The sequence below is a fragment of the Diuraphis noxia genome, unplaced genomic scaffold (assembly GCF_037042655.1).
Source record: "Diuraphis noxia isolate RWA-SAM2 unplaced genomic scaffold, SU_Dnox_SAM2 contig0002, whole genome shotgun sequence".
Lineage (NCBI taxonomy): Eukaryota > Metazoa > Arthropoda > Insecta > Hemiptera > Aphididae > Diuraphis > Diuraphis noxia.
Window position 1 is genome coordinate 7400329 of NW_028301712.1, and position 24518 is coordinate 7424846.

Below are 24518 nucleotides of genomic sequence, written 5' to 3' on the forward strand. Positions count from 1 at the left end.
TTCTTATTATATTCCCGCCGCCGTAATAGTACAACAACAACGACAATAATAATAGCGTCGGCCGTCGCGCCGATTTCTATTGTTTCCGTTTTTTTTTCCGCGTGTTTGTATAATTTTTGCGTGTCTTACGCACATAATATCGCCAGCGTAGAGTAACTCGCGCGACGTGTCGACTTTATTATAGTAAGTCGTTCGTGTCCGCTTGAGCGTTTACCGACATAACAGGTGTGATGTAGCCGTCCGCCGGCCAATTAACTCGGTACACGTCCGACACGTCTGTAATCCGCGACGGATCTCTGCGGGCGTATCCGTTACGAATATCGTAGGTACATAATATAGTGCATTTGTGTGAGGCGCGCGGCCAGTGGCCACTGGCCACCGGATTATATGCGATTATCATAATAGGTATACCATTATACTCGTGTGTGTGCGTGCGCGCACGCGCGTTGATGATATATATTTGTGGCGATTGAACGCGGCCGACGCGCAAAGGATCGTGACCGGTATAGGTAACCGTGGTTTTTACCGCGTGCACGGAACAGCTGAAGGAATATATTAAAATGTTTAACAGAAAAAAAAAATTGCGATACACGCGTAGGTATACCTATTACCTATACATATATCATAGTTACATTACACATGGTTACTGGTAAGGCAGGTATACATATTAATAGCACATACAAACGATTTGGGCGTTATAGTATAGGTAACGTTCGCGTGTGTGCGTGCAGTATGGACGTATGGTACTTGTGGTCATCCGCGCTGTGCAGCTGCGGTATCGCCCAATGGCTTAAATCAAGAAAAAAAAATAACACTCGCGAATACGACAAAGTCAGTGCGGCGGCGGCGTGTGTATCGATAATCGCAATATCTAATGCATAATATGATTTTATAACGGTCATGAACCGTCCAAGGCTGGTTTTTTGAAGTTCGTTCGATATGTTGTCCATCAGGATTTTTCACCGAATACGTGTCGAACACGCATTTTTAATAATGACACGTTTCATTCCTTGGAATTATAATATATTTTTTTTCTACATTACTGTTCATTTTACTTATACGAATCAGTTACATACCTATATGTATGGTGTAATGACGCGACCCGTCAGATTGGTTTTAATTCCTAATGATACTTCGTGGCCACGTGGGGGAAAAATATTTTAAGGTCAAGGTTATTTTTTGATTATAATGATTAAATATGTTGCATTATTACAAAATAATGAATTTTTTAAGTGATTCCAGTGATACCACCCATTACACATACGAGAGGATACTGTTACACGGCGCATTTCTTATTCTCATACCTACAGGTAAATCTATCATTTTAGAAAAAAACTAAATTAGTTTTATTTAATGGACATGCCGTATGAAAAACATGTCATAACGTATGATTATTAAATTGTTATTATTAATAGTCTAGAAAAAAACGGTTAGGTACCTACGATATTGTTTTTGATAAAACATAATGAAGAGGATGCCAGCCATGGATTTGTTGTCGCCGTCTTATACACACAAAACATATGAAATCGTCGTTCACTAGTTTCTATAATCAATGGTGTGTTGTTAGTTTTGATATTTGAGTTGATTGACCTAATAATCCGTGGGGATATAATCAATCTTTCTTTTTCTTTTAGATAAAGCATTATCTGTGTTTGACTGTTTAAGTGGTCAGCTTTTATTCGATATTTTAATTTTCAAACGAGATATGATCATCTTTAATTTGTGATAGGTATTTCTCACATACCTACTTTTTGTTTGGAAATTAAATTTTCGAATAAAATTGCTAACGTTTAAGTACTGCAGATGATGGACTAATCTAAAAGTAAATAAAAATGTGTGATAATAGGTCAATTCACAGTAATATCAAAAAATAATAGCACACTATTGAAACTATTGTGAACGACAATTTGTTACCCCTTAAGTTTGTAAGACAGAGACAACATACTCATGGGTAGCATCTTCTTAATAGTTGATATAGTTATAGGTATTGAGTTAAATAATTTTTAGTTTAAACCCATATTGATACACAAATAAGGTAATTTGAGAAGCGACGTACTAAAAATAATAGTCTTTATTATCATCTAAGAAAATACTAAATATCTATATTACCTATGATTTCTAAATACAATCATGAGATGATGTGAAGGACAAAAGTATAACAGCTGCAGTTCGTGTAAAATCCTTCAAAGATGATACTTATTAGTTGTTATATTGATATATTTAAATATACAACATTGTAATAGTGACGGAGATTTGTTTATTTTTTAATACTATTACGATACGCATTTATATTTATTATTGCGCTTAATATCGGTTCGTGCAGTTTGGCTAGGAAAACCAGATTTTCTGTGTTAGATTTTGTCGACTCGAGTGAAAGGATGCTGTATCATCAGTGGCGTACCCAGGATTTTCGAATGGGGGGGGGCTAAATCTATATCGGTATTCGGTACCATAATAAACACAACGTTTATGCTTTGCTTATACTAGGTCATTGTTACTAAAGATAATACGTTGTATTCAATACCGTTTTTTAGAAATATCATGGTTTGTACTTTGTCTTTTTTAATATAAAATGTATTCCAAAACATGGCCAATGGGAGGGGCTGAAGCCCCCTAAGCCCCCCCCCCCTGGGTACGCCACTGTGTATCATTATAATGCATCATGGTGTATGAATATTGCACTCGATGTTTAACGACTTTTGACCTGAGAATATCACCCGTCGCACTTTTACACCGGCTAGCTTGCAGTACACGCGTACACTATGGGTAGGTTACGTGACAAGTGACTCGTGTACACGCGGTACCCACTACTTAATATATTATAATAATAATAACATCACAACTGTTCGCGATCATACAGCATCGTATAGCCGGTAAGTGGTAAGTACGTAGCTTCAGTAAATATACATATAGGTAGGTATATTATTTCCAACCCAACGTGAAATAAGTTAAAAACGAAAAAATGTTGACTGACGTCCGCGAGAAACAATTACTAAATTTATCAATTATCAATAGCTCCATTAGTGTTTGGTCGGCGTGGTGTGCGTATAAAAAATTTCGAACAACTTGACAACTCATTGAAGACGTCCGAGCTCGATCACCGACAGTACGATGATACCCAGCAGATCACCGGATATAATAGTATAAGATTATGTATCGTACGCTTAGGTCGTTGTTACGCCGACATTCATAAAAATATAAGTTTGCGTGGTTTCTGCGCACTTATACCCCCAGGTCCGATTTTTTTTGGAGGTTTGACAGTATCGTGGATTTGAAAACCACAAAAGCCAATTTCCTAATACTATCGCTTTTATATCATATTCGTAAACATTTTTTTCTTACATTTTATCTTACAACGTATAGGTATAATAATAATGCAAGCCTATGTAGATGAATATTATTAGATTGCTTACAATCAATACTACATATTCGTCGATATTTGCCAGTGCAAGGAATAAAATATATGTTAAAAATGTAAAATGTTTTTTAGATTCTGAGCGGAGCGAGGAATGTATTGATTTTACCATGATGAGTGTTTTTTTGTGTGTCTATCTGTCATCACGTTTTGGGGCAGTAAAAATGCTTCGATTTTCGACTTTAGTACCTACCTTGTTAGTTCAGAAAGTGAATCTAGTTGGTACTTTCGGGGTTCAAAAGTTATAAGTAAATATTTTTCTAAATAATCGGAATAAACAAACTAAAAATTAAAGAAATAACTAGTATTTTTATGCACAATCAGTTTTCCACAAAATCAATTTTGGTTTTTGATGTAACATTAAAACAAATGACCATGGATACATGAAATTTTCACCGAATTTTTATATAAGTAAATTCTATCCACCATGCAATTTTCAAAAAATGTTGACCTGAGTTTAACTATTTATAGGCATATGCAATTTCCGATCATTATTAGTTTTTTTTAAATTAATATTGATAAAAATTTATTTGTTGGGTAGAAAAGCTTGAAAATGTAATATAAGGTTTCTAACATATTGTTATATTAGCAGTAATAGTTGAAAAATAAAATAAATTCAAAGTCACAATTTTTTTTATAAGCATTCAAAGTTTGAATTTTGACAAAATACGTAAAAATCACAAAAATTCGCAAATTATTTTAAACTAAAAATTCATAAAAAATATTCTTTTTAAATAAAATATTTGAAAATTTTTAATTATCTATAAAATATCCTAACCTAACCGTTTCCGTTCAGAATTTTTTTTCTTATACAATGTTATAATATCATAAGATTCAAATTTAATTCTACCCATTACAGTAACCCACACTTGTAACCTACTGTACAGCAGAGCGACATCCATGACTTACCCGCTTTTTTTTATTATCAATATGTATGTATTATTACCCACCTACCTACGTGCCTATCAGAAGTTGTTAAATAATGTATACATAATAGTAAATTACCTACTTGTACATTACTTGAAGTATAACCATGTACGTACAATAGGTACTTAGTAGGTCAAACAATATATTTTAATGTTTAGTTGCCTTTTATTATAAGCGAAATCGACGAAACAGACAAATATATTATGATACTATTATTAAGCAATCGTTATATATAACTATATAAGTATGGTTATATTATATTATGTATGTAATATGATGATATTTCAACCTATTATCGGTTTAAACAAATTTTATGTCACACTACATTTAACAGGTACACCTGGTATAGACTCTTCACAGTATATGACCATGTTACACATAGGTACCTACTAATTGATCATACCTATAATTAAACGCAGCTGTAGGTATATATAATAATAATATATGTATGCATATTTAATGACCAAGTTCTGTGTATTTATCTGCAGTTTACTTTCTGTATCAAAATAAAACACGACTGTAGTCTATTCGGATTTGGGTCGACAAATAATAATATTATAATTTATAAATATAGCTATACATATAGGGTTGACACTTCCAGAAATTCCTGAGATAGTTCTCCGGAATATTAATAACTGTAAAAAATTAAAACATTTTCAGTAATTATTATAAATTCTGAGCGGAGCGAGGAATGTATTGATTTTACCATGATGTTTTTTTTTTGTGTCTGTCATCACGTTTTGGGGCAGTAAAAATGCTTCGATTTACCTCGTTAGATCAGAAAGTGAATCTAGTTGATAATTTGGGGGGGTCAAAAGTAAAAAAGGCGGGTAAGTCGTGGATGTTGCTCTGCTGTACAATAGGTTACAAGTGGGTTACTGTAATGGATGGAATTAAATTTGAATCCAATGATATTATATCATTGTATACGAAAAACGATTCTGAGCGAAGACGGTTTATCTGTCTAGGATATATTATAGATTATTAAAAATTTTCAAATCTTAGATTTAAAAAGAAGACTTTTTATGAATTTCTAGTTTGAAATAATTTGCGAATTTTCGTGATTTTTAAAAACATTTAAAAGTTGTCAAAATTCAAACTTTGAATGCTTGTAAAAAAAAATTGTGACTACACATTTCTTTTATTTTTCAATTGCTATTGTAAAAGTATGATAAGAGTTATGTATTAAATTTTCAAATCTTAGATATAAAAGGAACATTTTTTATGAATTTCTAGCAAAAAATAATTTAAGAATTTTCGTGATTTTTACGTATGTTGTCAAAATTCAAATTTGAATCCTTGTAAAAAAAAATCGTGCCTACGAATTTTTAATATTTTTTAACTGCTATTGTTACAATGTGTTAGAAGCCTTTTATTCAATTTTCAAGGTTTTCTACCGAACAAATAAATTTTTATCGATATTTATAGAAAAAAAAAAACTTAGAATTTTTTTTCTTATACAATGTTATAATATCATAAGATTCAAATTTAATTCTATCCATTACAGTAACCCACACTTGTAACCTACTGTACAGCAGTGCGATATCCGGGCCACGACTTACCCGCTTTTTAATTTTAAACTAAAAAGTCACGTCTCTTGATTTATGTATTTTTATATGAATATAACTATATTATTATGTATATTTTAACATGTATATCATATAAAATTCTACTATAGGATACTTAATATTTTGAACATTATAACAAACGTTTATGTATATATTATAAAATATATAGAATATGCATGTATTGTCGTATTTTAATACTTTTTTATCATAATTTTACGTTGTTTTTATCTTAATAAACGATGGCCCTGAAATAATTATATATAGGTAGCACAATTACAGAACATCTACGATTTCAGAAGTAAAAACACTGCCGTCTGCCTGCTTTATATTCAGGGAGAAGTTTCATAATACTTTTGATTACCATGCTTGGATTTAAATTAATAGGTAAATAACAAGTCTACTAGTTCATTGGTCTCATTCGATATTCTGATCTAGACACCTGAATGCATTTGTGATAAAAAAAAAAAAAAAAACGAAGAACGTCGCATTTTACTCCCTTTGCATTTTATTGTGAACAAAATTCACAACAAGTAGGCTCGCAGACTTGGAGTGAACTTACTGTTAGTTTATTTTTATAATGTGCTTTGAATTGTATAGCTATTTCATATAAAGCGAGCATATTTTATATGGAAATATAACACACACGTTTAAGAAGGAACGTATAAAATAAACTCATTAGCATAATAGACATAAGAGTTTTTAATGTTAAGTTACGTTCTGATCATTGTGCACGCTTTTTTTCAGGACATATTTCTATTGACACGGATACGATTTGTACAATAAAAATCGTGGCTTCTGAACATTGATGTCACTTATCATTATATAGTACATTTTTTACTTTGAATGAGAAGGGGCCGTGATCGTATTATATTTAGTTTCGAATCTCGTGAAAGACTTTTACTTTCATTACCTACCATTTATCTGTATCTGTTAGAGTCGACAGTCTATGGTAGCATCACGTCATAATACAATGATAATATCAGTGTAATATCTTATATTATTCTTTATTCAAGTATGATCGTTCACCAAATCTGTACACGCAAGGCTAATACTGAAAGTGATATTAATTATTATTACTATTATTTTGTAAAAATATAACATCGTAATGACATATTTTGTAATATATATTAATTATTTAAAATCAAATGAAAATAGAAATTACTAAAACCACCCGAGACATATAATAATATTTTGACTATTTAATTATTGCAATAATGAATAATTATTAATTTATCATTAGTAAAAATAAATTTTTGAGTGAAATAATTTTTAAATCTCCCAAAACATTTGAGGAATTTGTAGTTTGACAAATATTATTAAATTATATTATTCACATTCATACTATTATTGTGTAATATATAGTGCTGTAATTTTAATATTATTTTTTAATTGAAAATATTTATTTTGGACCTTTTTTGTGGTTATTAATTTTATCTTTGCTTTAATCCATCTCATACCGGAAACAAAACATTTATCTCAATATGAGTTTTTTAACCTACAATTTTATTACACAATTTGTTTTGTACAACATTTTTAGCAATTACAATAGATATGACTGAATTAATGTTACGTATGGAATACTATAGTTATTGACTTATTGTGAACGGACGGGTAAAGAATCATCATGTGACATGCATGCCGTTGGATACATTTCGGCGAGAGTTATACAATACTTAAATTCTATTAGTAGGTCACGCAACAAAATAGCCTTTATTTTATTAAAAAGTAAAATATTTATCATATTTTTTAAACCTTATCTGGTTCTTTGTACCATAAGAAAAAAAAAGTTGCTCAATAATATAGTCGACAGGTAATAGTATTATAAAGAGGGGAACAAAAATATTCACAACATTGAAACATTGATGTATGGTGGTGGACTGTGGTTATGTGAATTTAATTATTCATTTAAATTTGAGCTCCCCTTAAAATTTGACGAAATCTCCTTTAGTAATTACTGATTATTTATGTACCTACACATTATATAATTAATATATAATAAGTTCTGTAGAGTATAGGTGGCGTTTTTTGTTTTGACAAACACGAAAACTGTGCCGGTGGCTGTTTATTTCGGCGTATCCGTTTCGAACCACTGCCTTAGAGACTCCCACTATAACAGCGTATAATATAATGTTATATATCAAATATAATGATTATATATATATATATATATATATATAGTAATAATAAGAATAATAACAATGGGAAAATGCGGTGGCCGAAGAAAGTGTTAAACGCGCGAGCGGTCTCGCGCATTATACCATCGCGAGCACAGCCATATCGGCACACGGTAGCGTATATTATTATAGTCGCCTGTAGTTTATTTAATTCCTCCTTCTCCTCCATCACTACCGTTGACAACGACCACGACGATGATAGTAATAATAATATTGTGCCGAAAACTAAAAAGTCTGCCCGTAGTCATTTGTGAACGCGTTTGACTATAGTGCGCACGAGTGCGGTTTTTGTCGCTATACATCCGTTCGCGGTTTCGTTTATCTGTATTATTATTATTACCAATATTGTTTCATGTGCAGTTGAAAAATCGCATGTCGCCTATTTCAACAACATAATATCACCAGTGCACTACGGATACACGGACACGCATAATAATAATATTATATATGTCAATAAGTGTTCGCGCCTGCAGGAGAATGAATGCTGTATGATATAACATCACCGTCGATCACACACACATGGACACGAAAGTCGCTCAAGAGTTTGCCTTCGATAAGTCGCGATCGTTTAGATAGTGCAGCAGTCTCCAATTAAGGCACCAAACAAAATAGCAGCAAATCTTATAATATACTATTAGTGCGACTCGAACCGGAAGAGCGGCCGAGGCAGTATATAATATACATCGCGACATCCACGAGGTATCTATACCAGAAATTGTACCTATTTATAACATAAGCGTTTTAGTATACACACGGACATTGTAGAACGGTATCGTATTCGTATAATATAATGTTATGTTTAGATGATTTATTGATTCCATATTATAGTGTATTATTATTATGCGCACTTCGATGCGGCACGCGCGAGAGCGGCGTATATGATCTATGAGATTGCTGGCGGTCGATTAGCGAGGCAGACAATACACCGGTCTACATAAAAAGCGAACCGGTTAAATTATTATGATTTATGTCGCATTATTATAATATTATGTACGCGAGTACGTGATATTCTATACGGTCATCCGGGGTAAGTTTTCTCGATTATTATAATAGTTGTACACTATTATTATAAGATTAACACGCGGCAACTATATAGTGGAGCGCACCGTTGCAGTGGTTCGGCCGCGGGTGGGTCGTACATATAGGCACATTTATATAGCAGGTAGTAAGTAGAAAGCTCATACCACAGAATATAATTGCCATTACGTATATAGGTAACGCCATAATAGTAATCTGCATACTGCAGAGTAGTTTAAGCATGGCTGCTTAAGATAGGTAGTTATTACAATAAAGCGCGTGGGCAGCTCTTAATAATAATAATAATGAAGTATATTCGAACGAATAAGCCTATGGACTTCTGCTGCAAGGCGCATCGACCTGTTTTATCCACCCACCCTCGCCACCTATGACCGTCACCGATCTCCAATGGGATTTGCATGTTTCTCTTGGAAACACCGAAAGGATTTACGACACGGTTGACAAGAGTTATAGTCTCCAAGTAAACAAGGGGTGCTCGAGCCGCCACTGCAGCTATTTAAATAATATATATTTTATTATTATGTCCGACATTTCCTGGAAACGTCAGACCTCGCCATATTATTACGATCGTGAATATCGTGTAGATATATAAAAATAGTGCAGTGCCGTACATACCAAATGTATAATATTATCCCATCAGATATACTGCATAGTATAAACATTACGTATATTAAAATAACGACATTGTGAGGGCAACTGTTTTTTTATTTTTTTATTGAGTACGATTTATACTAGTATATAATATTGGGAGTTTTCATTTTTATTTTCAATCGAACGTAGTTTTTCATCTTCAAAGAAAATCTACAATCAAAATTCGTTTTATACTCGTATAAATGTATAATATCCATACTTACGATCAGGAAACCCCACAAGCTAAGTAAGCACCCATAAAACAAAAGTATATCTGATCAATATCGGAACCACGGTTATCTACTTCTATCTAGAAAATCGTGATCGGAACATGTAAAGAAATTATATTTATAATTCAATAAAATTTTAACTTTTTCTTGTTGAAAAATATACTTTTCAAACGTAGGTACCTATGTTCAATATTACACTGCACACTATTGCAGTTATAAATAACTCATAAATCATTATATTTGTTAGTAGGTATATACAACTTAAAAACTATAGTCTATGCGTCTATATTCCAACCTTGAATCTGTAAGACAAAATAAAAATAAATTGTTATGATAATAATATAGATACAGTTTCTCAAAACAGCATGGTATGATTCTATAAACATTTCCCATTAATTTTTATAGTTATTATTTCGATAGACAAATAAATTCATTATATGTAGTTTTATGTGCACATTGTTCAGTATAGTATTGTAAGTGATAGTATGTACTTTGAATAAGTCTGCAATTGGTTACAAATTATTATTTTTTTATAAACTTAAGTTAACTACTTTGGTTTTCAAACTATACTAACCTTCATTATAGGTACCTAAAGGCTATATTCTTAACCTGCATGTTAGGTCCTAAGGAATTTTACCATAAGTTCACAATAATTACTAATTCAAAAACTACTCGTTTGAATTTAAAGTTAGTTAAATCAACATTTAAAAAATAATTATTTATTTTATAATATATTGTAGTGAATGGAATAACAAATTAAAAATCAGGACATGAATAAATGCATTATTATTAGAAGAAAAAAATGAGGGTGAGCTTGTCACTGCACTATTTTCCTTGTATATAATATTCCGGGAAAATATTTTAGACACGTACTAAAATACAGTAAGTTGTATATTTTTAAGTACCTATCTGTGTCGTGGTCATTGGATCCGAATGACCCGATAGGTAGCCAGGTAGGTACTACAGAAGCTAAACGCGCAGTTAAAGTCAAAGGTCTTAAAAACTAAACGAGAATCGTGTTATTCCTATACATTATCTGTGCATAATATCTTGTTTATTCCCACGTGTCGATGAATGCATGGATTAATTAGACCACGTGGCATGTGGTCACGTAAATCGTATAATTTATATAACTAGACAAGTATTGAAAATGTTACCTATAAAATAAATTCAAATAATTACACGTATATACATTATTATTTATTATATTTCCAAATAATATCGTGACCATATTATATTTTTATAAAATATTTGTAATATATTAGGAATAATTAGAGTATACCTATATTGTATATCTTGTGTATTAGGTGCGGTAACTTGATGAAAAAGTAGTTAAAACCATAGTTTAAAACGATTATGGGTCGTTAACAAGCCATTTAAGTAGTATGAGTAGGTGGATTTTTAAAAATGCGTCTTACTGTTTATTATTACTTTGTTAGGTATTTATTTTTATTATCTTTCGATAAACTTCAAAAAGTAGGCATATCTATTCTATCTATTATATTTTGTTTATTGTATTGTTTACTTACGTGTTACAGGTATGCATGTGGTGAATATTGTGATGTATTAATATATATTGTTTAATGTTTAATCACATGAGTGAAACGTAATTTTGTTTTTAACTTGAAGAATACAGTTGATAGTCTTTCGCTTTTTGCAACCTTCCACAAATCATACGATGGTATAATATAATAGATTTTAATAAACATCACATGAACAATTTAGTAAATATTATGCTTATAGATTATTATTTTTTCGTTTTATTCAAGCAAGGTCGTATGGCCTTAGGATGTATTATTAAAACAACGGTAGGTACCTATATACTATACATGTCGAGTATGATATTAACATAACATGTGGTTTATACTCTATACACAGTTCTATGTAGGCATTTAAATGATAGAATAATATTTAAATAATACAAATTACTTTATGCATTACAATATTTGATAGATCTCACAGAACACTAACTTATGTAGGTAAATTAAAATAAGTTCTCAGTAATATCATTATATACCTATAATACTTCTGTGATTATAAATTTCTATATTAGTTTAAAAATAATCCAAAGATAATCTAATAATTATAAAAGATTATTTTTTTTATTTCCTTAATGTAATATTAATTTAGCTAGTTTTAATAATTTCAACTATTATGTAAACTGTAAAATATCCATAGATTTAGATAGCTTTAGGCTAGTAATGTCTTATGTTTAAAATATATATATAAAAAAAAAAATAATTTCAAAAAGTATAAGAATTGTATTTTTACGTAAGCATACCTATATAATTATTAGATGAGCTTGCAAGAGCAAGTTGAAACTAATGTTTATTCGAAATTATAAAGTATTCAATTTTGTTTAGTTTGTTTTTGTTTTGTGGGTAATTCATAATATTTTAAATAATTTAATTCTAGATAGGTTTGTTTTTAGTTTTATCCACTAAATGTCTGTTAAACAATTAAAACTATCAAAATGTCCATAATTTAATTTGTATTAAAATGTAAACGGTTAGTTTTCTTCATTCAGCGATAAATTTGTATTTGCATACAATGCGTCCTTATTATTTTATCTTTAAATAGTAATATATTATGTAGGTAGTATTTCTCTTATACCTAAACTTATTAACGAACTATATTCGTGATCAAAATAACCATATTTTATAGCGTTAATGTCATGTTCTCATGTGCTTTGAATATTAATGTACAAGACATAATCACTTATAAATAGTATACATACGAACGATTTAAAACTGATTTAAAAATAAAATATATTAGTTGTATAATGCATACATTAATAAGCATGGATCTTTTTAATTTTGACACTCTTATTGTTTTGATTTGTTCTTATAAAATGAACCATATATTACTGTTAAAGTTCAATAGTTGTTCGTATCATATTATGTACCTACAATAATAATAGTGAACTGTATTTTGTTTTATAATTATTAATTACATATTAGTTACATTTCCTTAAAAATTATGTTTAATTATTATAAATTTCCTTTTTAAATGTATAAAATAACTTCAAAGTTTCAAAATGTTAAGTTGATTTATTATTATTAAAAAAAAAAAAAAAAAAAAAACATTAAAGTAAAACATTTATTATGTACGATGATTTAAATTCGAATTGTGATAGATTATACTATAATATGCTAATGTTTTTATTATTATTTTTTCATAGCTCGTATCAGTGCATCATTTGTCACAAATATATAATATAATGTATTCGATAATAATATGATTAATTAGAGTTTAGAAAGTATAATAAGAGATTTTTAAATTCGTTCACGAGAATTAAAAATTCCAATTTATTTTATGGAAATGTGAGTTGCCGTTTTTTCGTTATTAGTCATTACTAGTTATTGCAGTTAAGTAATTTTGTAAGAAGTTCAATCGTTGAGAAACGTGTTCAACGACACGTGAACATTAGTTTATGCAGAAAAAACTCAATTTTCGGTCGGTCTTTGATTTTAGGTTAGTCGATTCGAAGTCTTCGAATGGGTTCTGTAGGGAAAGCGTTTAAAATCGGTCGAATCATTTCCCGACCGTTTCTAAACCGTAATAATCAAACGTTCTATCGCAAAAAAAAAAAATGATTTCCGCAATATATATTTTTTTATTTTTCAATTTCTTTCACGTTTCATACATTTTATTGTAAATTGTTACTGTAACGCAGCGAGTATGTTAAAATAGTCCATCGACACTCTTTAACCAGCGACGTACTACATACACAAAGTGCACGTACTGTGTTATATATTATATAGTTGCGATCATTATACTTGACAGTCACAGTTTATACTAATTAGTAGTTACTAATCGTAGTATACCATATCACGGTGATAATAGTATGTTTATGAAATACATGTCTTTGAAAAACAAAATAAAATAAAACAATTTGCATAAAAAACAACAGTTTGATTATATTCAAAACACTTATCTGTAACGGCTATCTCGGGCCGACTTTAATGTATAGTTTAAATACGAGGTACTTATTCTTAATTTTTACTTGTAGCATTTACATAAAAAACCAATGAACTTTTGTCACTATCAATATTTTGATTGTTAGTTGATGAATATGTGTCCTAATGGAGATAACAATATTATATCAACACCATAGAGTAATAATCAACACCTACCCACTGTTAGTAGCAGTGTTTACGTTTATATTCAGCACGTACTATTATTTATTAAAAACCACATTTAGTTATAATAACAGACGTGTTTAGAGTACATTTCGTTTGCGTGTATCGCGAAATATTTAAGAATTTGGTATCAATTTTTGCAAAATAAGTTTTCATTAACTAAGTAAAAAAAAAAATCTGATTAAAACAGAATGATTCATTAATATTATAGTAGGTATAATGCTGTGTAATACAAACAACAACTTTGTTTTATAAAAAACATATTCAACACTTTTCGGAAAACGAACTTGAAATATTTAGGTATATAATATATATATATCTAAGGGTGAAGGAAGTATCTAGATATTTATACTATTTAAATAAAATTGTTGAAATATTCACAAATATCCAAACAAAATAAATATTTAATAAGAAATTTTAGTGAAAAATGTATATTTTATAAGTGAAACTTATGATATTCGACACAAAAATGTAATTTTTAGCAGGAACCTATTTTATTTTTATCCTAAACAACCCAAACCACTGTTAATTATATTTTATATTAGGTTTTATTTTTTGTAAAGTATATTGTGTATAATTTATTAATTTATGTGTAGTTAATGTCAAAATGTTACTTTATTTTATATGTAATATATTTCGTATTTAATTTAGAGATTGATTAGATATTAATATTGAAAATCCAAATACTAAGATAAGACATAATAATAGCGTTTTCCACCATACCGCACTATTGAACCAAAGTGGCAATGGCACAGTTTACTGATAACTGTCCTAGTGCGTGCTGGTGCAAGTGTAGATGAAACATAAAATCTATACTCATCAGTCATCATTGATATATAAAGAGAATAAAATATTTAATGGGTACTTATCATAATAATGATAAGGCGCACAAGCTCCTGGAGTTCGTGAGATTATCATTGCACTAGGTGCGAAATACTGGCGAAGCGCATTGAGGTGAAACATAAAAAAAGTCCACTCAGTGCACATTTATCTTGCCGATGGTTAGGTCAGGTTATCTTCTAATTTCTATCAGCTATCTTATAAATGTTTGACATTAACATAACTACATATCTTGTTCAAATAACAAGATAACTATTCAAATAACTATTCGACAAACCTTTGACTATAATAATAGTTATTTTTTAAGAAAATATGAATTGTGCAATTTAATTCAAGATACTTAAAAAAATATAATCAATGTAAAGTTTACGATTAATGGCCGTTGTCGCCGATGTATTTTGATCAATAAAAAAAAATAATAATAATAGTTAGTTTATATAAAAAAAAAAAAAAAACAAATAAAAATATATGAATGTCTGTAAACGTTAATTTATCATAATGTATTATACGCACAGCCGTACAGGGCGGTGACCTACAATTATACATAGTACATTTTGAGGACTTCTCAAATAATTATATAATTATTAAGCATAAATTCTTACAATATTTTGATTTATAGGCGCTTGTGTAATAAACATAACGTGAGTACTTAATTAAAAATTTTATCATCGATATCATGTAATTATAAATAGGCGCAGAACACTTTAAATTAAATGTTTTACCTGTGTTCTTATGTTCATATAATTACTGTTATTAATTTTTAATAAAAAAATTTAGTTAACTAATTTATTCTGAAAGAAATATTATACATAACCTTGAATGTATAATTAATGTAATCTGGAGCCTCTCAAAACGGATTTAATTGCAAAACCAATTTAATCCTCTTCGGATAATATTATTACTATCATTAATTTTTTTGTCGTTTATAATATAATTTTAATGCCTTTATGACATTAAAAAGTTAAATACTAACCAAAGTAAATCTTTGTTTATTGGTACTAATTGGTTGAGCTATTGCCACATTTCAATATCTTAGAATTCATCAACACTGGATCCATGAGTATATATAAAAATATACAGACACCGATGTTTTCAAAATGTGGGATATTGTCGATCAGTGTTACTAGAACAATTTATTAGTATTCAGCCGCTCTGGGGTTACACCCAATTCGCAGTCATATATTGGTAATACAACCATAAAATGGTTAATTTTTATCTGTTCGCTATTCAGATTAGAATTTTTTTCGTAATTGTTATTGATAAAAAAATAGTATGTAAAAGATTGGGATGCATTAAATTATAAAAAAGGTAGATGTTGCGAAGATATTATTGTTTCTAAATTTTAACATCGATCATTGTATTATATAATGCAATCTATTTTTAAAATAATAAAATGATAGAAATATATACATATTATTTGACTCATTCTTCTATAATTATGATTATTAATTATTCATAGTTGTAACTTATAAATTATAATGTAATGAATGATAGGTAGGTACCTAGTGGCTAATAGAATTATAAGAAATTATACAACATACACAATAATCAAGGGATGACTATTGTATTTCTTTTATCTGTTTATAGTAACTGTTTGTTTAATATGTGGACTTTGAAAAAGGATTTTTTTCAAGTAGAGGTTATAAGAAAAAGGAAGTGTGTGTACTCGCGGTGAATAGAAAATTCAGATTTTTAGATTTACATGTCGTATTAAGTGCTTAATAAATAGCTAATATATTATATTAAATTTAAAACTTCAATTATTATAAGTCATTGTAGTTCAAACTTATGTTCAGTACTATTTTCTTGGAGTTTATAGGTACATAATATAATAAATACATATCTATCTATAGTAATTTATATGGGTATATATAAAAAAAAAATGGAGACTAAATCACTGAATATTTTAAATCAAAATTGTGATTAAGATAAAATTAACATCTTACTGTCCCTTATGTAAATAATAATAAATCTTGGTTGTATTACTAAACTTAAATTAATTGCATAATGCATACATTTTAGATACATGGTGAATATTTAACACAAAATAGAGAGATTAAAAATTATTTTCATAAACTCATTTAGATAAATTTAAATAATTTATGTTATACCTACCATGTTTCAGACATTTAAATTCTATGCCCGGCACGAGTGATCTCCAATCTGAAGAAGAAATGTTAGACGAACTTCAACTTCGTGGACGATCTTTCGACGTTTCAACTGATCATTCAAGATCACCTAGCACAGAAGATGGTTCGTTTTATCACCCAGGCAACAATAATCTATCCGAAGACGACGACGAAAATATTAAAAGTGTGTTCATTAAAACTAGTAGCCAAATTAATTGTAAATTGATACTGCTGCAATTGCTATTAAAATTTAATTTATTTATCATTATTATTATTGACAGCATTGTAAATATTCGGATTTATTTTAGGTTTACGGTAATATTTGGATTCTATCTTGGAAAAAATTCTTAACCTTTTGTATGTATTCCAAAAATAACATATAGGTATACATTTCTAAAACACACAACATTCAAATTGCAAATTTCTATAAAAATGCACGATGGACACTTTTAGGATGTGTTGAGCTTACGCCTTTGCATAATGCCAGCTTATACAAATATTGTACTATTTGTAAATTATGTGTATGAAATTTAAGTTAACTATTTCTATTTTATAATCTCATGTTCACGTCACACTTTATATTAAATTCACGGGGGCAACTCAAGTAGGTACTTGTTTTTGAACACTCTATAGGTATCGTTTAAGTTAATAATATTCTTCGAGTAAGTATGATAATATAATATTATTATAAATATACATTAAATTATATAATATATTAAGTTATGTAGCAGCGATAAATTATTAACACTTGTGGACGTGTATTGTGTATAGGCGAAACGGAGAGTTCCGATGAGAAATCACGAAGGCCCGTGACAGGCAAGCGAAAACGACGGGCGAGCATTGACGAGGATGATGGTGACGAGCCGATTGCGCCAAAAACGAGAAAATGTCGCAGGAGTATCAGGCAAAGGCAATCAGTGGAGGTGTTGACGGCCAAAGACCGAAACTTGCGAAGGCTGGAGAGCAACGAACGCGAACGATTACGAATGCACTCGTTGAACGATGCTTTCGAGGTAAGCACACCACAGATCATGACTATACATTGATATTATAAATTAATGTAATATATATAGGCACGTTGTGAAATTGATAACATGTCAAATTTTATATAAAAATAAAATATCGTTTTATGTACTACTTCGCTCTAAAAAAATACCACGCATAATCTTGTTTAGGAATAACACATTTTTCGGATTTATAAGAATGCTAAAACGATGCGTAACCGCGATAATGTCTAAGTTTTATAAAGCACTAACTAGACTGTAGTGATGGAAAATCGAATAATATTATGGTTATCATCGAGTTTTTTTTCATACAGGAATATATTTTGAGCGTTTATACTATTTTTCAGTATCTGACGGCGTGACCCATTTATGCTGTCTACCGTAAACCAAAATATACTCGAAAACGAGTATCTTTACTTTTATATGCATACACATTCACACTGATATATAATATAGTATTTTATAATTCTATTTTGACGCAGTTTAATAATTGAATTACCATGACTCGAAATTAGATAAGTTATTAGTAGTGATGTACATTTTTGATATTTTCAGTAATAAATATAGTAAACGTAACCATAACGACACTTTCACGAATAATCCATCTCTTTTTCTTTCATAAATATATAACTATACGATATGGAGGTATCATATTTTGGGAAACCATGGTATACTAGTAAAATAAAAAATAAAATAAAATTTATGTTGGAGAGACGTAATTTTTCAGTGTTTTAATCAGTTTGGTACTGAAAAGGAATGATAATTGATATTGACTTTAGTCATAAATAATTGATAATATTCAAGTCAATTTGATATGAAAATCAGAAAACACCAATACATACATAACTGTATAACTGTTTCGAAGATATTCCATAAAATCCAATAAACTAAATTTTAAATACATAATTAATATTTGCATTAACCTCAATAACTGTAACTTAACATTTTATATCAACAATTTCCCATTATATTGTTATAGTATAAGTATATTAACTATATACCTATATAAATATATTTCATTTGAGAAGGTAACTTTATATAACTATTTCATATTCGCTAAAAACAATTTGATGAATTTACCCTCCCAGTAAAGATGCCAAGACGTTGCCAAAATATAATTGTTTGGTAATTACTAATTGTATACCTATTACTATAATTTATAATTCAGTTAATTGAAACCAATCATTTAAATTTTAAATGAATAAACTATAATTTTATTAAACTTTAAACTATTTACATAATAACGGAACTTAATAAGTATTTTAGCGCAATTATTAGTAAGTACATATTATTATTACTAGTTATGATATTATATAATTGTTTATAAATTATATATACAATCTTCAACCATTCGTCATTCTTAAAACGATTTCTTTAAATCAATTTTAAGATATTTGGTTCAAAACCACAGGTATATTTAGCCTATATATGATGTCCTTAAGAAGTGTGAGTTAGACGTATAATTAATTACTCACAGTGCTGAATTAAATAGAGCAAACTGGGTCATTGTCTCCATTTTAAACAATTTCCAATAATAATCTCAGGGACTCTAGCAATATTAAAAGATAGACCATGTAACGATTTTCAAATCGTAATGGCTTGGTGTCGGACATTGTTATTAGATCCTCAAGTTTTTTTAAGGACTACGCTATTAAAATATATCATCATGATATTTTCAATAGTGACATTTTGCATAGATCGACTAATCGAAGTTTTCACTACTGTGTTTAAATTTCACTAAATATTTAATCGATTCCATTAATGTAATATAATCTATTATGCATCGTTTAATAGATCTAAATTAGATTATTATTATGTAAGTATTTGCAGCATACCGTGTATTATGTGATAATTGGTACCTAGGTAATGTTTTCGATATTTCATGAAATTATTTTTAAACTACTAAAAGTGAAGATATGCTGTTTTATTGCCTATGTGATAATTTGAAGGAGTTAGGCAAACATTTAAAAATTATGCCTTGTAACCTTTTACAAAATATTTTAATTTTTTTTTTATAATTTAATATTAAGGATTTAAGCTAACATATGGTATAAACCTTCGGACTATTAAGATAAGTGTTTGACTGTTAAGTTAAATTAATATTAAAATATCAGGAAAATGTGATGAGTAAAAAAATATGATAAACTTTAATAACATGACAAATTGCAGTTTTTTACATTATATTTTAATCAACATGATTTTGATTTACAGAAATTACGTGAAGTGGTGCCTCATGTAAAAATGGGCCGAAAACTTTCAAAGTTGGAGACATTGACATTGGCAAAAAACTACATAATGGCATTGACTAACGTCATATGCGAAATGAGAGGAGAGCAAAAACCTTTTACGTGAGAAAATCATATTTTATTACTATCTCGCCTATATAATGATTGTTATAATATTCAGTTTTGAACATGTTTCATTAAATTTGAATAGTACCATAAACAAAAAAATTAAAGTCTAATTCACATGTTTTTTAAAGTATATACATTAATATGAATAAAAACATCTACTGAGATATGATTAAGAATATATAATATTTATTATCAAAAAAAGAAATACTAATTTAAGTTCATAATTAAATATTCAAACAAAATATGGTGTTATATTATCATACAATATTTATTTAAAAAAAAATCTGCTTCATCTCTTACTCAAACCATTATAGTTATTGGTCCTATTACTTGTAGGCCCTTATACCTCCCTGTTTTTTTGAAAAGGCTGTTTATATAATATTAAAATATTTACAAATTTTGATTAATATGAAAAATAAAGGTAATAACTAAAAAATGTATGTTTTGACATCTGATAAATTATAATACATCTTGTATATGAATTGCATTTACAGGAAGATCATATTTCATTAAGAATATTTAAATCATTTAGATAAAACATGCAATAAATATTTTTTTTATTTCGGTATACTTTTCAGTTTTGACGATCCCGATCAAGCCGAAAATGATTATGCATCAAGCAACGATGGTGGATTCGAATCGGGTAATAGTACAAAAGCTCCATCGAATTTGGAACAAGAGTTACTATCGGACTAGTAAAACCGTGCACCGAAAATCGCGTTTCCTATATTATATTACCTATCTATATGTAAACCAAACCTGTTCTTTAGTGTATAAGCCAAACTTTTTTTTATGAAGTATTAACGATGAAAGGTATTTTTATCTTGATATTTGTCAAAGATTATTGTTAATTGTTTTATGATAATCACTTATGATTACTGTGTATTTGTATTTCAATTTAAGTAGGTACTAGATGATTATTATTGTTATAAAGTTTGACTACAAATTAAGTATTATATTAATATTATTTTTAATACTGATAAACTAAAAGTATAAATACTTTTACCAATCCTACTAAATATTACATGTGAATAATTATTTAAGCACGTTACACGCATAACAATATATTTTGTTGAATAAATGTTGGTTTCAAGTTAATTTAATAAATATATTTTAAATTGAACATTCATATTTGTTTAAATGTTTAATGTATGTACCTATATAAAATTATAATTTTTTCGTTATACACTAAATGTTTTTGAATTTTTCATTACTGCTTTTCATTGTAGGTACCAATAAAATTTCTTAAAAATGAAAATGTATTCTTGTCTGAGCTTTGATTTTCTAAATAGTAAATTAGTAAATATGGTAGACAATTGGAAATTTAATACCTAGGTTTGATAAAATAGATTACCCAATTAAACACATTATTGTAATTCGTAACGTATAAACAATAAACATATAATGTTTGATTCAAAATGTTATTTTCTTTTTAAATCTATAAAATTAGAACAATAATTAAATGTGATTATGAAATTGGTTTATGTACAAACATTATAGGTAACTTGAGTAAGAAACCACCCATTAATGACACTATAATTGGGTATGGTTATAATTATTATAATTATTTGTTTATTTCTGTACTTAAAGTATTTTTCTTTATTAATTGTTTAATAAGCCATGACCCATGATACCATTTTATTTTTAGACTCAAATCTTGTGTTCCAAGGTATAAATTGGGTGTATAAATCATTTATTAATGCGGGGCCGTAGTGATTTTGGAGACGGGCTGACGGTTATAAAAGCGTTTATTAGACTGTGTAACTTCTTTTGTCACTTTTTATTTTAGATCCATTATGTAGATGATAATAATATATGAAAAGAGAGGGGAGTTTGTAATTTTTCGAGAGCAATATTTTTAGTTACCTAGTTGAATTTTGTCAGTGTTCGCAATTTTAGTAGTACTCTAAATCTATATGAACTCTGTATGGAACTTATTGTAAGTTCATTCGTCCATATCGGTTTACAAAAAATAAAAGTAAAAAAAAAAAAAAAACTATCAAATAACTTCATTTTGGAATGATTATTATTTAAGAGAAGAGTACCTACCTATGTCCCTCCTCCTGCAAGACGATAATTCCTTATCTATAATTATCTTACCTATCTTATATACAGTCTGATGTTTAAGTCTTAAAATATAATAATAATATAGGGGATCAATTGCACAATTGGAAAATTGTTTCAGTTTTAAAAAGCTTTAATGTATGACTGTTTTCAAAACTGTAGAAACTATGTTTTTATCGTCCATAGCATTTTGGCACTCCGTTTGAGAACTAATTCCTCAACGTCTATAATCGTCCCATACACTATATATAATTCGTACTAATTCCTAGAAACATTCAATATTTTGATTGCATAATGTTCATATACATACGTATATTTTTAAGGACATATTTTACTCTATTCGTTACATAATTTAGACGTTTCATAATGATACACTGCCTATATCAGTCACCGACTATCATTATTAGAAATTGAAACGTCGAGGAAGTTCTAAACAAAAAAATTAACTACCTATACAAGTGGTTTTTTTATAATAGTTGAATATTTTGTAAAATAATATAACTAACTGCCTATGGCTATCCTTGGAGTGTAATCGCCGGGGATTCAACTCATCCCCTCACAACATGATTAGGCACATAACCGTGTCAATGTCATATAGGTGTACATATACATTCTAATGTATTTATCATATCTCTCTCTCTCTATATATTCCAATCATATTTATAGTATAATTGATAGTCTTGGACCTCAGTAAACCCTTTAACATCAAGGTTTTTTTTTGTCTCTGTCACGCAGAATTGAGAATATTGATACAACAAATTCGCGAAAATCTATATCGTAAATTATCTGAATGTAATTTAAGTGTAAATGTTATTGTTGTCCTATACATTAATGAAAATAATTATTATGCGAGCCTTTTTTTTTTTTCAAAAATGTTAAAATTAGTCATCAAGTTAGAAATGCTCACTCCACAAGCGTCTAAAACAGCGGTTTCTTAATGTATTTTAATACAAAGCAGTAAACCATAATTCCTGCAAGTATAATTTTAAAAGAATTCGGTAATATTAATATTTTGGACACTTGGGATGTATATTAGGTAAATACTTATACGATAAGTAATTACTCAAAATCGACAACTAACATAATTACTAATTAAATATTTCAATACAAACAATCTTAAGTATCTTAATCTTACGATTTTTATCAAACTATGTATTGGTAACTGACGAACGGATATATTATAGGAATATAAGGTATTCTAAATTTATGTTAAGAAATTTAAAAAGATTCCTACCTATCTTAGTTCAATGTTACCTACTCCAAAATCAAAGATAGGTATATAACCTATACATAGTCAGAGCCGTGCTGTAGGGGGGCAAGCGGGCGTCTATGTCACTTGCGCAAATTTTTAAGAGGGCACCAAAAAGTTCATTTTCCATCGGAATAACTTAATATAATAGGTAGGTACTATACAGCAATATCTTAACAAATAACCTCTAACAAAAAAACGGTTAAGTATATGGTCTTCTGCAGATCATTTATTTAGTACCTAACAATATGGAAATACTGCTATAAAGTTTTTGATAATATAATGGCTAAAATGAAACGACGTTTTGAAAAAATATCTGTTACCTACCTATTTCTGATGAGTTTAAATCCCTTTCTAGATATTCACTATCTATACACCAATTAAATTATTGAAGAAATATGCAGCTGACTTAGCAATAAGATACAATGGAGATGTAAGTCCAGAAATAATTAACAAAATATAATTTCATAAATATCAAGCTAAAGCAATATTACGAGATGTACAGTAGAATGCGACTTTTTTAAATATTTTAAATGAAATAAAATCATATGAACTTGATTCAGCTTGTCCAAACTTAGTAATTACATATAGATTATACCTTATACCTTGCATGATACTATCGCATACGATAAATTTTCTTTTAGTAAATTAAAATTAATTAAAACATACACTTACGATCAACTATACGTCCCAAGAAAGATAATTTACTCGATAATACTATCAATTGAAAATAAAATAACAAACAACATCAATT

General features: G+C 28.8%; 1 protein-coding gene across 2 annotated transcripts; it reads left to right on the forward strand.

The window, feature by feature from the left end:
• Positions 1 to 1104: 1104 nt before the first annotated feature.
• LOC107169329 (uncharacterized) lies at positions 1105 to 21870 on the forward strand. 2 transcript variants are annotated; one of them, XM_089221291.1, is made up of 5 exons: positions 1105 to 1310; positions 17090 to 17277; positions 17865 to 18106; positions 20309 to 20445; positions 21030 to 21870. In XM_089221291.1, exons 2-5 carry the CDS (start codon positions 17103 to 17105, stop codon positions 21145 to 21147), a joined length of 672 nt encoding a protein of 223 aa, XP_089077417.1. In that variant the 5' UTR covers positions 1105 to 1310; positions 17090 to 17102; the 3' UTR covers positions 21148 to 21870. The 2 variants fall into 2 exon arrangements, with proteins under 2 accessions (XP_089077417.1, XP_015374536.2); XM_015519050.2 differs by lacking the exon at positions 1105 to 1310 and adding an exon at positions 8191 to 8783.
• The last annotated feature ends 2648 nt before the right edge of the window (positions 21871 to 24518 follow it).

Excerpts from the sequence above, each read along its gene's own strand:
- LOC107169329 (XM_089221291.1), top strand. The coding sequence starts at position 17,103 with ATGCCCGGCACGAGTGATCTCCAATCTGAAGAAGAAATGTTAGACGAA. Across the intron at positions 17,278-17,864 it reads CGACGACGAAAATATTAAAA|GCGAAACGGAGAGTTCCGAT; the intron begins GTGTGTTCATTA and ends TATTGTGTATAG. Across the intron at positions 20,446-21,029 it reads GGAGAGCAAAAACCTTTTAC|TTTTGACGATCCCGATCAAG; the intron begins GTGAGAAAATCA and ends TATACTTTTCAG.